Source organism: Erinaceus europaeus, chromosome 7, assembly GCF_950295315.1.
Source record: "Erinaceus europaeus chromosome 7, mEriEur2.1, whole genome shotgun sequence".
NCBI classification, from domain to species: Eukaryota; Metazoa; Chordata; class Mammalia; order Eulipotyphla; family Erinaceidae; genus Erinaceus; species Erinaceus europaeus.
In genome coordinates this window covers 42,947,084-42,962,721 of record NC_080168.1, presented here as the reverse complement: position 1 = coordinate 42,962,721, position 15,638 = coordinate 42,947,084, and the positions used below count along the sequence as shown (strand labels likewise).

At 42.1% G+C, this 15,638-nt stretch overlaps 2 protein-coding genes across 9 annotated transcripts in view; one reads left to right on the top strand and one right to left on the bottom strand.

Annotated features, from left to right (window-relative positions):
• The window catches only part of GLT8D2 (glycosyltransferase 8 domain containing 2), a 91,910-nt gene extending 87,266 nt beyond the window's left edge, over nucleotides 1-4,644 (top strand). For all 7 annotated transcript variants that reach the window (XM_060194312.1, XM_060194310.1, XM_060194308.1 and 4 more), the window contains 2 exons: nucleotides 361-473; nucleotides 4,003-4,644. In XM_060194312.1, coding sequence (XP_060050295.1) covers nucleotides 361-473; nucleotides 4,003-4,172 — 283 coding nt within the window. In that variant the 3' untranslated portion in view covers nucleotides 4,173-4,644. The remainder of the gene's footprint in view (nucleotides 1-360; nucleotides 474-4,002) is intronic.
• A 111-nt stretch (nucleotides 4,645-4,755) lies between these two features.
• Nucleotides 4,756-15,638, bottom strand: part of TDG (thymine DNA glycosylase) — a 29,512-nt gene continuing 18,629 nt past the window's right edge. The window contains exons 5-10 of one of the 2 annotated variants that reach the window (XM_007527916.3): nucleotides 11,716-11,851; nucleotides 10,985-11,067; nucleotides 10,808-10,902; nucleotides 8,528-8,699; nucleotides 7,868-7,993; nucleotides 4,756-6,588 (exon numbers count right to left, since the gene is read on the bottom strand). In XM_007527916.3, coding sequence (XP_007527978.2) covers nucleotides 6,458-6,588; nucleotides 7,868-7,993; nucleotides 8,528-8,699; nucleotides 10,808-10,902; nucleotides 10,985-11,067; nucleotides 11,716-11,851 — 743 coding nt within the window. In that variant the 3' untranslated portion in view covers nucleotides 4,756-6,457. Of the gene's footprint in view, nucleotides 6,592-7,867; nucleotides 7,994-8,527; nucleotides 8,700-10,807; nucleotides 10,903-10,984; nucleotides 11,068-11,715; nucleotides 11,852-15,638 lie in introns of both variants that reach the window. The other variant, XM_016190324.2, reaches the window with a different exon arrangement.

The window sequence follows — 15,638 nt, the reverse complement described above, 5'->3', positions numbered from 1 at the left end:
AATGGGGAGTGAGGTGGAGAGAGAGATAGATCTTTTATTTATTTATTTTGTATTAACAAGAAAGCTACGGAGAGAAAGACACAGAAATACCAGAGCACTGCTCAGTTGTGGCTTATGGTGTTGCTGGGGCTTGAACCTGGGCCCTCTATGAGCCTCAGGCAGAAAGTCTGACACCTTTGTCCTGTCTCCCTAGCCCAACTTCATGGTGTTCTCACAATTCTGTGCAGTTTGATGACTCAAAAAAGAGGTTAGGAAGGTGGGGGAGGGAGGGATAATGAAAGACCAGAGTTTTGTTACACAGTGGAAGGCCACCTTCCATCTTCAGATCCCGCTCCATCTGACCTGTTGTCTGTTTCTCAGGGAAAACCTCTACAGCAGCTCCCTGGGAGGAGGGGTAGCCACCTCCCCGATGCTGATCGTGTTTCACGGCAAACACTCTGCCATCAACCCCCTGTGGCACATAAGGCACTTGGGTAAGTCTCTCAGGAAAACAATACACATAGATGATGGGGGGGGAGCAGTGGTGCTCCTGGTAGAGTGCACACATTACCATGAGCGAGGACTCAAGTCCCCAGGCCCAGGGGTGGATTCCTTGTGCTTTCACTGAGCCTCAGAGATACCCTGGTAGCAATAAAATATAAGTAAGAGGGAGTTGGGTGGTAGCGCAGCGGGTTAAGGGCATGTGGCGCAAAGTGCAAGGACCTGCATAAGGATCCCGATTTGAGCCCCGGCTCCCCACCTGCAGGGGGTCACTTCATAGGTGGTGAAGCAGGTCTGCAGGTGTCTTGGCTTTCTCTCCCCGTCTTCCCCTCCTCTCTCCATTTCTCTCTGCCCTCTCTAACAACGACAACATCAATAACAGCAATAAAGCAAGGGCAATAAAAGGGAATAAATATTTTAAAATAATAAGAATAAGGAAACAAGGAATAAGTCGATGTCAGAGGTCCTGTCAGAACCTTGGTGAGGAAGTGTGTACTGGCTTCCTCTAACCAAACCCTCCAGGTACATACACTTAGATGTTAATTATCTTTCTTTCTCCTCCCTCCCTCTCTTTTTTTTTTTTTTTGCCATCCGGGTTATCACTGGTGCTTGGTGCCTGCATGAAAATCCACGACTCCTGGTGGATGGGTGATAAGTGCAAATATCACCATGCACAAGAATCCAGGTTCAAGTGCTCCCCACCACACACCTGCAGGGAGGATGCTTCATGAGCAGTGAAACGGGTCTGCAGATCTTTCTCCCTATCTCCCCTTCCCTCTCAGTTTCTCTCTGTCCTGTCAAATAGAGTAAAAAGTAAACAAAACAAAAAGGGAGTAGGGCAGTAGTGCAGTGGGTTAAGCGCACATGGCACAAAGTGCAAAGACTGGTGTAAGGATCCAGGTTCGAGACCCCGGCTCCCCACCTGCACCTCTCTCTGGCTTCCCCATCTCTCTCCATTTCTCTTTGTCCTGTCCAACAACAATGACATCAATAACAACAACAGCATCAACAACAACAAAAAAAAAACACCATTCCTGGCAGTTGCTTTTACCCTTCTAACCTCCCCCCACCCCTTTTCTTTTTGATAAATTGAAAGAGAAGGGGAAAAAGAGGGAGGGAGACTAGAGACACCTGAGACCTGCTTCACTGCGTGTCAAGCTTCTCCCCTGCTGGTGGGGACAGGGGGTCTGAACCCATGTCTTATGCATGGTAAACATATAAGCACTATATCTGGTGCATCACACCCCACCCTATCCTGTCCAGCTTTTCTTCTTCCTTCTTTTCTTTCTTTTAAAGATTTATTTTTGCCACCAGGGTTAATCCTAGGGTTTGGTGTCTCTTGTTAAAATTTTCTATTTTTTATTTATAAAAAGGAAACATTGACAAAACCATAGGATAAGAGGGGTACAACTTCACACAGTTCCCACCACCAGAACTTCGTATCCCATCCCCTCCCAATAGCTTTCCTATTATTTTTTCTTTAAGTATTTTATTGATTTATTAATGAGAAACATAGGAGAAAGAGCTAGACATCACTCTGGTACATGTGCTGCTGGGGATTGAACTGAGGCCCTCACGCCTGAGAGTTCAATGCTTTATCCACTGCGCCACCTCCTGGACCACAGCTTTCCTATTCTTTAACCCTCTGGGAGTATGGACCCAAGATCATTGTGGGATGCAGAAGGTTAAAGGTCTGGCTTCTGTAATTGCTTCCCCACCGAACACGGGCGTTGACAGGTCGATCCATATGCCCAGCTTGTCTCTCTCTTTCCCTAGTGGGGAAGGGCTCTGGGGAAGCAGAGCTCCAGGACACATTGGTGGGGTTGTCTGTCAAGGGAAGTCTGGTCAGCATCATGCTAGCATCTCGAACCTGGTGGTTGACAAGAGAGTTAACATACAAAGCTAAACTGTTGACCAATCATGGACCTAAGGGCTGGTATAGAGCAGATGAAGAGTTGGGGGGGGGGGGCTCCATTTTGTAGATAGCAAGTAGGCGTATTTGAATTAAATTCCAAAGGGTCTGTGGCTATACTAGTTATTTTTTTTCTCTCCCTTTTTCTTTTTCCCCCCCCCGAGCCTGAATTCTGATATGCCAGTGGATCCAAGTTATTGTCTGGGGAGATGATGTCATGGCTGGAAAAAGGACCAGAAAGCTGGATCAGGGAAGAGAGTAGCTCCCAAATATGGGAAAGATGTATAAATATTGTTGACTGTAAACCCCATCAATTTGATGTTATCTGGGGCCCATAATTAGCTTAGGAGCCTATGTGACCTCTGCATCCCTCTAGATCTGAGCTCACATTTTGTGGTCATGAGTAGGAACATTCCAAGCTGCCCCAATATCGACCCATCTTCCTCAGGTGTACCATAGAGTATGTTGTCCAGCCTCCCTTCAGAGGATGGAACATTCTCTACCATTGTTGATCCAAGTTGAGGGCAAGGTCCTATGGGGGCCCACAAAGGGGTGTATTTTGTTGCTCCTGATAGAAATGACCGGTAACAATGGAGAGAGGGATTTATTCGAGGTCTAGGCCCATCAAGTCTGTTTGGGACTATTAGGACTCCCAATTAGGGACCCCCCAAAATTTTTTTAGTATTTATTTCCTTTTGTTGCCCTTGTTGTTTTTATTGTTGTAGTTAATAAAAAATTTTCTATTTCATTTACTTATTTTTAAGACAGAGAAGTTGAGAAGGGGGAGACAGAGTGGGAGAGGCGCTCACAGCAGTTTCACCATTTGTGAAGCTTCCTCCCTGAAGATGGGGACTCAGGGCTTAAACCTGGTCCTCAAGCATGGTAGCATGTGTGCTCAACTGGTGTGCCACTACCTGGCCCCACTATGTATATGTAAAGTAGAATGAGAGACAGAGAGAAGATAGGGGGAACAAGATAGAAAAAGACACCTGCAGCCCTGCTCCACTGCTCATGCAGTGCCCCCCTTCCGGTGGGGTCAAGGGTGTGAACCCCAGGTCTCCAGGCATGGTACTTTGTGCTCTGTTCTGAGTGAGCAACCACCTGACCTATTTATTTTATCCATGAAGGAGAACCACAGTATCAGCTTTGGCATGTGCAGTGCTAGAATAAAGCAAATACACAAGTCCAACCCACTACCCTCTGTACCCGTGGCAATGTGTATGCTCAACCAGGTGCACCACCACCCAGCTCCCTCATGAGAACCTCTTAACTGATTATTTTGGAGATTTAGAACAGTTTTTTGTTTTGTTTTACCATAAAGTTATTCAAATTTTAATGTATTTATTCATTCTCAGGCCAGAAAGATAACTCAGCAGGTTGGGTGCATGGCTTGCTATAGGTGTGGCCCAGGTATGAGCCCCGGCACTACAGAAAAGGCGCCATGGAACCAGTTAGCTCTGGTGCTATGGTGTCTTTCCCTTTATTTGAATGAAAAACTGGGCCCAGGAGCAGTGAAATTGCACATGCATGAGACCCCTAGCTCTGCAAAATAAGTAAATAAAAAAATTATAATCTACTAAGTCTGTTATCTCCCTCTAAACACAATGAAGGCTGGAATCCAGATACCAGATATTCAGAGCATTTTCTTCAGGAAGCGAAATTACTCCACTGGAATGGAAGACATAAGCCTTGGGACTTCCCTAGTGTTCACAACGACTTATGGGAAAGCTGGTTTGTTCCTGACCCTGCAGGGATATTTAAACTCAGGCACAATAGCTGATATCATGCCGCCTTTTCCTATCAAGTGATGTGGACTTGTCCATGTGTCTCCTGTGATATGTAACACTGTGCTTTGTGAGCAGTTTTCTTTGACAAATAGGAGCTATAGTGTAAAACACACACACACACACACACACACACACACACACACACATTGTTTGTACCTTGACAACAGGTACTGACTGACTTCCAGTGGTTATGGAGATCAAGATGATGTCTGTGACATGTAGAAAATATAGCCACCCACATATTTGCGTCAATCAAATTAATTCTGGATGATAAAAAGACATATACATACAAAAAATTAAATGTCTAAATATTTAACATGTAGGTATATTTTATCTGTTTGCCAATCTTGTCTTTTGTAGAATATACTACATTTAAAATGTGAATAGATGAAAAAATAAAAATTCATAGATTTTTATTATTTTATATATTATTCTATGTGTTAAATAAAGCAGAATGTAAACTGATTTCATGTTTAATGGGAAAAGATCATCAATTAAGTCTTGCTATAGAGAAATCTGCAATGTAAGGGTAATCATTCTTGATTTTTTTATTGTAAAAACCATCAGACTTTCAAATGAACTTAAAAACCTTTTCAATATTATTTAATGAAAAAGTCTTATACTGTCACATACAAGATATATCACCTTACTATTCATCCACCATATCTGTGGAAAAACACCAATATTGTATGTGTGGAAAAATCCTCAAACCCAGTGAGTACCTGTCACTAATTTAAAGGGTATTTTTCTCCATTCAAAAAACTACTACAATAATTATATACCAAAGCAATAACTAGTTACATGCTTTACATAATCCCATGAAAAAATAATTCAATTGCTCCTAATCCCTGATGCAAGGCACTTCAAAGCACCCGCACAACACATCCATGTAAACAGCAGTACAGTACATGATTTCAGTGACATGAGAATGACTTTTACACAGTGACCTAGACTAACGGGAAAATAAAACCCAGTATACAGTCACAGCTAAGAGGCATGTTAAGATTCACAATACGACTTCCTCTCATCATAAAGAGAACAGGCCATATTATCTCCTTAAAAAGAAAACAAAACTTCATAAATACTTTAATATTGAAAAATTAAATTAAATAGCATGCAAGCCTTGGGTATGGATGAAGTCAGAATATTCCGCTGTGGTCAGGAGTGGATGCCAACGGCAGGTGATACTGTCCGGGTTGCCTGTAGCACCATGGAAAATGCACTGGGAAACCACATAGGTGCAATGCTCCAAGCTAACCTTGCCCTGAGGGCCACTTAGTAGCAAACAGCAATGATTCAGAGAAAGATTTAAGAAATAATAATAATTGGTTTATGAGATTTGCCTACCAAGAAAAAAAATCCTGGATGGTTTCAGTACATCTCGTGTACATAAAGCATCATTTTAAGTTAGATGATCAGACTCCTCCAGCACCGCACAGCTCAGCCTGGCAGTTTTAGTATTTTATGTGTTTTGTCCTTAGAGATAGGGAGGATAAAATCAGAATGGTGGTAAGACACTGAAGAAAAATTCAGGTTTTTTCCCCATCAAATATATGTCTCTCACAGAAAATAGAGATGAAGAACACGGTTTAAAAGATGGATTGCTTTCTCTGGAATTTACCTTTCTAGCAAAATAGCTTCTTTTGACTAGAGGATTAATACAGAGGGGCAAGGAGACCAGCCTTGCAGCCGGAAGACCACACTCTTGAGTTTCTACCGAGCAGCTCTCACAGATGCACACACTGGTGAGGCAGAGGTCTGAGTGTGAGTATGACTCAGGAAGACCACTGAGCATCTCTAAACTCTGCCAGCTGAGACTCCATCTTGGCACAGGAAAGCCAACACATCTGCCTTTTTACCAGGGACAATGCACATCATTAGTGTGATCTTCTCGGGCAGAAGAGGGATAGTGGGAGGAGATCTGGTTTTACCAGCAGTTCATCAATAAGCATAAATATTTGACGAGTTATATTTTTAAATTATAGGTTAAGAGTAACTCCCAAGAGAAAATCAAGTTCTTCATAAATGAAACACAATTTATAAAAAGCTGGAATGATGGTTAATTCAAATATATATATATATAAAAACTCATACAAAATCCCCTAACTTTGCCTTTCCACACTACTTGGGTTCATACAGTTGACTCTACCACACAACTGTACCTTGACTATAGCACTAGAGTAAAAGACGAATTAAAGTACGTCATTTAGCAAACTGAGGGCCACGTCTTGATAACTGCATTAAAACTGCAGCATTTAAGCAGAGCTGAGTAAAACCATTAAGCATGGTTTCCTTCTTCTTGTCCTTGTGCCCCACTGTGATTACTGAAGGAAGGAATCTGGTCGGTAAACGGCTGGGCCATCCACTGCCCATTTGGAATGTCACTGAAAGTCATTTCTCCACTATCAGCTGCTGAGGGTGGAAATGGCGGGGTGAGGGAGGGGAGAGAAGGACATGACAATGTTAGTTTATTCTATTTAAAAATGTTAAATGATCAAAAAAGATTTTTATTTTATTTTTTGCCTCCAGAGCTGGAGCTCGATGCCTGCACTACAAATCCACTGCTCCTAAAGGCTATTTTTTCCATTTTGTAGCCCTTATTGTTTATCATTATTGTTATTATTGTTGTTACTGTTGGATAGGAGAGAAAAAAATCAAGAGAGGAGGGGAAGACAGAGAGGGCAAGAGAAAGAGAGACACCTGTAGACCTGCTTCAACTCTAGTGAAGCGACCCTCCTGCAGGTGGGGGGCTGGGGGCTCGAACCGGAATCCTTACACCCGTCCTTGCGCTTTGTGCCATGTGCACTTATCTCCCTGTGCTACCACCTTGGCCCCCGACCAAAACAGATTTTAAAGTTCAATGGAGGAGGATTATTACTAGATCAGTAAAGCAAGTTTCCTGACTACAATTGTAAGTTTCTGTTCTGTTTTTAAATACAGGGATGATTAAAAACAAACTGACAAACAAAGAAAACCTCACTTGTGGGGACCAGGGAGATAGCACAGTCGTTCTGCAAAAAACTTCCATGACTAAGACTCTGGAGCCCGTTTTGATCCCTGACACCGCCACAAGTCAGAGCTGAGCTGTTTTCACTCTGTATATATTTCTCTCTGTATTGCTCCCTTTCATTTAAAAAAAAAAAAAAGTTTTAAAAACAATCCTCACTTGTTATTCAAAGAGGAAGACATAACTAGGATAATGTAAGAGTACATGATTTAAAGAAATTAGCTACAGGGAGTCAGGCTGGTAGCGCAGCGGGTTAAGTGCAGGTGGCGTGAAGCGCAAGGACTGGCGTAAGGATCCTGGCTCGAGCCCCCAGCTCCCCACCTGCAGGGGAATCGCTTTGCAAGCGGTGAAGCAGGTCTGCAGGTGTCTATCTTTCTCTCCCCCTCTATGTCTTCCCCTCCTCTCTCCATTTCTCTCTGTCCTATCCAACAACAACATCAATAACAATAACAACTAAAATAAAATAAATAAAATAAAACAAGGGCAACAAAAGAAAAAATAAATATTAAAAAAAATTAGCTATAAAAGCTTGAGTAGTTGAACATAAAAATCCCACAAACTTTCCACTCAGTGGACTTTTATATCAGCATTCCCAGTATCTGATAACTTACTCTAAAAATGATTTTCCAACCCCATGAGACCAAGTCTATGAAAAACACAAACACACAGAGAGGAACATACTCAGCCCATTTGAAGGGAAGCTGCAAGGGTCATTGCTGCACAGGTTCTCACTGTAAGCACCACCATACGCAGCTTCGTAACCTGGGTCATATTTTTCTTCCTTAACAGCCATCTTCTTTGCATCCTCTATGATAAGAAAAGGATTAAAGAGATTTAAAACTGATTCTGTACAATGGTTCTGAAAAGTAGCTATACTCAGAAATGATCTCATCTCGAGCAACTCTTTTTCCTGGGGGTACTTCTTCTGCAGTCATCTTCAAGATTTAATCATAGGTGAACTACCAGGTTTCTTAGATCTTCAACAGTAGAGGAGAGGCCTTTGTGAGATTTTCACAGTATAAATATACTTATTTATTATTTATTGGATGGAGACAGAGAGATAGAGAGTTAGAGAGAGAGACACCTACTGCACTACTTCACCACTTGTGAAGCTTCCCCCATGCAGGTGGGGACTGGGTGCTTGAACATGGGTCCTTGCGTGCTATAACATGTATGCTCAACCAGGTGCGCTGATCTTACCTGGCTGATCTTCACGTTCTGAGAGTATGACTCCATCATCAGAGCACTCTGGCTTTCTTTACTCTTTCTTTTAAATCACACAGTGTATGTCTTGTAAGGTATACATATACAAAATGAATAAAAGGAGTGATGATAACATACCTTGGGCCAGCTGTAGGTCAAATGTGTACTGTACTTCCTGAACATCTGTGTTTCGTTCAATGCCTTTCAGCTGATCTCTTAAGTCCTTCAACTTAATGTAGTAATGCACCTTGTCCTGGGCTCGAGGAAACTGGGCACATCTTGCACTGGATGATGGCATCACATAGCAGAGCTAGAATCATAAGATTGCACAGTTACAGAATACTCACAATTATATGGAATCCACTTGTGCTGAAATCAGAAGTTACCTTTCTTTAGATTAAAAACTTGACACCTATCACCTATAGGCATACGCAAGCAGTTGTATTTTTTTAAATTTCAAATTATTTATTTATTTAGAAAGTTTAAAAATATTTTAATTAATTATTATTGGACAGAGGCAAAAATTGAGAGGGAAAGGAGAGAGAGAGAGAGAGAGAGAGAGACATATGGAGCTCTGCTTCACTACTAGTGAAGCTTTGCCCCTGCAGGTGGGGACCAAGGGCTTGAACCAGGGTCCCTGCGCACTGTAGTGTGTGTACTTGACCAGGTGTGCCACCACCTGGCCCCCTAACTTCAAATATTTATAAGAGAGTGAAAGACAGAGAGACACAGGACAGAGAGAGAAAACCAGAGCATCACTCTGGCATATGTGATACCAGAGAACAAACTGCGAGCTAATGCTATTGATTATTATTTTTACCAGAGCACTGCTCAGCTCTGGCTGATGGTAGTGCAGGGGATGGAACCTGGGACATTAGAGCCTCAGGCACGAGAGTCTCACTGAGTAACTATTATGCTATCTACCCCACCCATTCAGCTTAGGTTTACAACTGTTTAAAAAATAACACACGTACAGAATTGGTAAAAATAATAATAATAAAATAAACATAAGATGAACTTTAGAAGCAAATTTTGAACCAAATGGCTGCAAAACTTTGAAGAAAAATAACAGAATTTGAAAAATACCATGTTATGTCATAGCTTCCTTTTTTCCTATGCCAGGGTTTTATGTCTGGTGGACTTTATTTACTTATTTAAAGACAAACAGAGAGGGAGAGAGAAACTGAGAGAAAAAGAGACCCACACAACATCTGTGCATGGTGCTCTTACATGGTGCCTAGAGCTCAAGTCCAAGCTCTCATGCACAGCAAGTGTGTGCTGTACCAGGTGAGCCATCTCCCAGCCCCATGGTCTCTCTTTATGAGACACATGGACCAGGTGTGAGTCAGGCTCAGAGTGCCTGTTTGAAATGTGACTTTTCCAGTTAAATGGTTCTGAAGTAAAACTGAGCTAGATACAGAAATGGGGTGGTTAGCACATCTACATGGTTGGCAACTAGATAAAGGCCAACCACTTTAATCTGGCGAACATATGCCATCAAGTGTACTTTGGAGGCAAGTATGTGAGCCAGTTCCTCTCAATTTGTCAGCCAAATAATAGAACACTAATAAGAAACTCGTCTGACAAATATTTCTAGTACAACTATAACAACGTCTGGATCATTGGCAGTTATTCCCAAGTTGACTTAGAGTAATTTACAAAATAAAACGTAGTTTTCTTTTACAAAAAAGTTAGGAGGAATAAGCAAAAAAAAAAAAAAAAAAGATCTAGCTAGGGTCAGCAAGATAGCTCACCCAGTATATGTGCTTTGAGGTGCACCAGACCCCTTTGCACTGTAAGAAGCTTCAGTGCTGTGGTTCTCACTATCTCCTCCTCTCTCTAAACTTAAAAAAAAAAAAAAAAAGAGTCGGGTGGTAGTGCAGCGAGTTAAGTGTACGTGGCACAAAGTGCAAGGACCAGCGTAAGGATGCTGGTTCAAGCCCCTGGCTCCCCAACTGCAGGGAGGTCGTTTCACAGGTGGTGAAGCAGGTCTACAAGTGTCTATCTTTCTCCCCCCCATTTCTCTCTGTCCTATCCAACAACGACAACATCAGTAACAACAATAATAATAACTACAAAAAAAAGGCTTAGAGTGGGGTAAAGCTCCCCAGCAATAACAAAAAAAAAAAAAAAAAAGGATCTAGCTCCCCACCTGCAGGGGAGTCGCTTCACAGGCGGTGAAGCAGGTCTGCAGGTGTCTATCTTTCTCTCCTCCTCTCTGTCTTCCCCTCCTCTCTCCATTTCTCTCTGTCCTATCCAACAACGATGACAACAACAATAATAACTACGACAATAAAACAACAAGGGCAACAAAAGGGAATAAATAAAATTTTAAAAAAATTATAAAAAAAAAAAAGGATCTAGCTAAAACAAAGTTCTTAATTTGTCTGATTTACAAATGTAATTTTAAGGACTTACAGTTTCTGTGTCTGGAATCTTATGGGGTTGAAGACCAAATTCTAAGTTCTTAACCTTCACTCCAAAAACTTCTTTACTAAAAATTTCATAAATACCTAAAATAAAATAAAAGGCATATTTACATTGTCCATAATGTTAGCAAGAAAAAAAAAATAGAAGTTTAAAAATAAATCTTACATTTCCCATTAAATACTGCTATCCGTGGTTGATATTTCTGTAACTTCTGCACTAGAATACGTCCTCCTTCACGGAATTCTTTACTAAAATCAGATTTAAAAGTAATCAGTATAGGGTGGGGGAGATAGCATAGTGGTTATGCAAACAGACTCTCCTGTCTGGTGCTCTAATGTCCCAGGTTCAATCCCCCACAGCACCATTAGCCAGAGCTGAGCAGTGCTCTGGTATTTCTGTGTGCATGTCTCTCTCTGCATCTCTCTCAAAAATAAAATAAATAATCTATAAAAAAAGTAATCAGTATACAGATATGGTAATACAACATTAAATTCATACAGTTTTCTTCTTTTTTGTATTTTTATTTTTGCCATTAGCATTATTGCTGGGGCTTGATGCCTGCATGACAAATCTACCACTCCCAACAGCCACCTTTCCCCCTTTCTCTCTCTCCTTTTCTTTGATACAGACAGAAAAATAGGAGAGACACCTGCTGCAATGCTCCACCACTTGTGAAGTTTCCCCTACAGGTGGAGACAGGGAACATAGACCGGGTTTTTGCACAAGACAATATGTGTGCTCTATTAGGTACTCATGCCTTTCAGACAGCTTTCAACAAGAGATCAAAGCACACCATTTGTGAAATGCAGCATAGCTGAGATGCATGTGATATTACCAGAGAATATGAGACACCAACACGGCCAAAGTTTCCATCTTTAGCAATGCCATGAAATTACCTGGAAAGATCCTTGCTTCCCGGTGTTGTCCTTTCTACCATATTGGTAAATCCAATGCCATACTTCCCTGGTAAAGTGTGGTCATCCATATGATTCAGTTGGACCTCACTAAGCCCCGACATAAACAAACATTTCCCTGTAAAAAACAAGAGTTCAGTTTATCTGTAGCAGGTCTGTGATAAGATATGATATGATCTCTTTATAGTGCTCTGAATGTCATGGTAAAGATGTCCAGTACCCAGGTTCAATCCCCCACACCACTGTAAGCCAGAGCTGAGCAATGCTCTGGTTAAAAAAAAAAATGTCCAGTAAAGTGTGGGAAACAACAGGAGTAACTATGGTTCTGCTAAGGTAGCCAAATGGAATGTCATCTAATTAGAAGGTCAAAAAAACTTTTTGTTCCAAGAACTGATGCAACACTCTATTCTTGAAATTAGTAAATAAATAAAGGTCTGTGCTGGGGAGATAACGTAATGGTTATGCAAGAAGACTTACATATCCAAGTCTCTGAGGTTCCAGGTTCAATCCCCCAGCACCACTATAAACCTGAGCTGAGCAGTGCTGGTCTTTCTCTCATTAAAATTAATGAGTAAGATATTTAAAAAATAAAAGAAGTGGTGAAGCAGGGCTGCAGGTGTCTGTCTCTCTCCCTCACTATCTCCCCCTCCTCTCTCAATTTCTCTCTGTCCCTATCCAATAAATAAATAGATAAAGTTAAAAAAAAAGTCTAACATAGAAGAGTCAGGTGCTAGCGCAGCGGGTTAAGCGCAGGTGGTACAAAGCACCAAGAACCCACGTAAGGATCCTGGTTCAAGCCCCCGGCTCCCCCCCTGCAGGGGAGTCACTTCACAAGCGGTGAAGCAGGTCTGCAGGCATCTATCTTTCTCTCCACTCTGTCTTCCCTCCTCCATTTCTCTGTCCTATCCAACGACAACATCAATAACAACAATAACTACAACAACAACCAAAAAAGTCTAACATAAGTCAAAAGTTATATTGAGGGAAGTCAGGCGGTAGCGCAGGTTGCATAAAGCACAAGGACTGGCATAAGGATCCTGGTTTGAGCCCCTTGCTCCCCACCTGCAGGTGAGTCGCTTCACAGGCAGTGAAGCAGGTCTGCAGGTGTCTGTCTTTCTCTCCCCCTCTCTATCTTCCCCTCCTCTCTCCATTTCTCTCTGTCCTATCCAGCAATGATGACATCAATAACTACAACAATAAAACAAGGACAACAAAAGGGAACAAATATGTAACAAAAATAAATTAAATAAAATAAAAAGTCATATTGAGCAATTATATAATGTGTACTATGCTCAGTCCTTCAGATGGGTTATCTCATTTAATTATCACAACTATCTTCGGAGCCATTATTATCATCTCTCTCTTTTTCGCAAGTGGTTACGTAAATGCCAACTGAATAGACATAGCGCAGGATGCTTTGAAACTGTTTTCATTTCTATTAACTGGACATATGACCATCTGTACCTGCAAGACCTCAAAAATATGAACACATAGCAATGGACTGAGGATATTTACCCACCCTAACAGTAGAGAAAACGAACAGTTCCAACTCCTCTAGAACTTTCTTTGGTAAAGTAATGGAGACAATACTTGTCAGTTCTAAAAGCACATTATCATATGCTCTAAATACTTTTAATGCTGTTAAATAATTAGCTATAACTTTTTTTTTTTTTTGCCTCTAGGGTTATAGCTAGGTAGGGCTTGGTGCCTGCACTATGAATCCTCTGCTCCTGGAGGCTATTTTTCCCTTTTGTTGCCCTTGCTGTTTATCATTGTTGTTGTTATTGATGTCATCGTTGTTGTTGGATAGGACAGAGAGAAATCGAGAGAGGAGGGGAAGACGGGGAAAAGACAGACACATGCAGATCTATTTCACCACTTGTGAAGTGAGCCCCCTGCAGGTAGGGAGCCAGGGCCTCAAACCAGGATCCTTACCCTAGTCATTGCACTTTGTGCCATATGCACTTAACCTGCTGCACTACCACCCGGCCCCCTAGCTATAACTTCTTGAAGGTCTACTGCACTGCATGCCTTGCTGACTAGGCAGAGTTAAGTACAATGCTTGCAGTGGACAACACAACTTCTACTTGGTCTTAAAGCTTACTCTACAAACACTGGGGCTTTAAATGATTACCAGTGGCTATAAACATTTTCAGAGGATGTCTTTGACTACAATGTTTCTTTGTGTTTTTTAACGTGGTACTAGAGAACAAGCCCAGAGTCTCACTCATGCACTGCACTGCTGAGCCATCTCAGGCCAACATTTCTTTTTGTTTGTTTTTTCTTTTTTAATATTTATTTATTCCCTTTTGTTGCCCTTGTTGTTTTATTGTTGTAGTCATTATTGATGTCATTGTTGTTGGATAGGACAGAGAGAAATGGAGAGGAGGGGGAAGACAGAGAGGGGGAGAGAAAGATAGACACCTGCAAACCTGCTTCACCGCTTGTGAAGCGACTCCCCTGCAGGTGGGGAGCTGGGGACTTGAACCGGGATCCTTATGCCAGTCCTTGCGCTTTGTGCCACGAGCGCTTAACCCGTTGCACTACCGCCCAACTCCCTCAAGCCAACATTTCTTTTTTTTTTTTTTAATTTTATTTATTTTCCCTTTGTTGCCCTTGGTGTCTTTTTATAGTTGCTGTAGTTGTTGTTATTGATGTTGTTGTTGGTTGGATAGTACAGAGAGAAATGGAGAGAAGAGGGGAAGACAGAGAGGGGAAGAGAAAGACACCTGCAGACCTGCTTTACTGCCTGTGAAAAACCGGGAACGGCTGCTGGCTATGATAACATCACCCCAGAACTCATTCTTAACTTGGGTCCCGTGGCAAAGAAATGGCTCACTTCATTCCTGTCCCACATCTTGGAATCCGAATCTATGCCCAAAATTTGGTGTCATGCGAAGATAATAGCAGCTTTGAAACCAAAGAAAGACCCAACACTGGCCGCCAGCTATAGACCAATTTCTCTCCTCTCCGTGTGTTACAAACTCCTTGAGAGGCTGCTTCTGTCACGTATTTCTCCTCTTACAGAGAAATTCCTATCACCTGCCAAAGCTGGTTTCCGCCCAGGAAGATCTACCTGCAAACAATCCCTGGCCCTTTCAACTTACATTGAAAATGGATTCCAGAAGAATTTAAAGACGGGTGCTGTCTTTGTTGATCTCACAGCAGCCTATGACACGGTCTGGCACCGTGGTCTCCTAGTCAAGATCTCAAGATGCCTGCCTCCATGGGTGGCCAACACTATATCTTTTCTTCTCCAAAACAGAAGATTCCAGGTGCATCTGGGTGACAAGTCTAGCAGATGGAGACTTGTCTCAAGTGGCCTCCCCCAGGGCTCTGTTCTGGCTCCTACGCTATTTAATATTTACATCAATGACCTTCCAGAAACTGCTTCAAGGAAGTTCATCTACGCTGATGACATCTGCAGTGCAACTCAGGCATCCAAGTTTGACATCCTCGAGGAAACACTCACGAAAGACATGTCTCTGATATCTGATTACTGTAAAAAATGGCGACTAATCCCTAGCACTGCAAAAACGGTATCATCTGTTTTCCATCTACACCATGCCTGGCCTCGCGTGAGCTTAATGTGTAGCTTGACGATATGAGAATCCGGCATGAAGCCCAGCCAGTCTATCTTGGCGTTACTCTCAATCGCACCCTGTCATTTCACGAACATCTCATAAAAACTGCAGCAAAGGTGGGCGCGAGGAATAACATCATTGCAAGACTGGCCAGCTCCTCATGGGGCGCGAGCGCTTCCACACTACGATCATCATCTCTGGCATTATGCTATTCCACTGCAGAATACTGTGCCCCAGTATGGTTCTGTAGCCCTCATGTCCACTTGGTCAATTCCAAATTATATTCCTCCATGAGGATAATTTCTGGAACCATCCATTCCA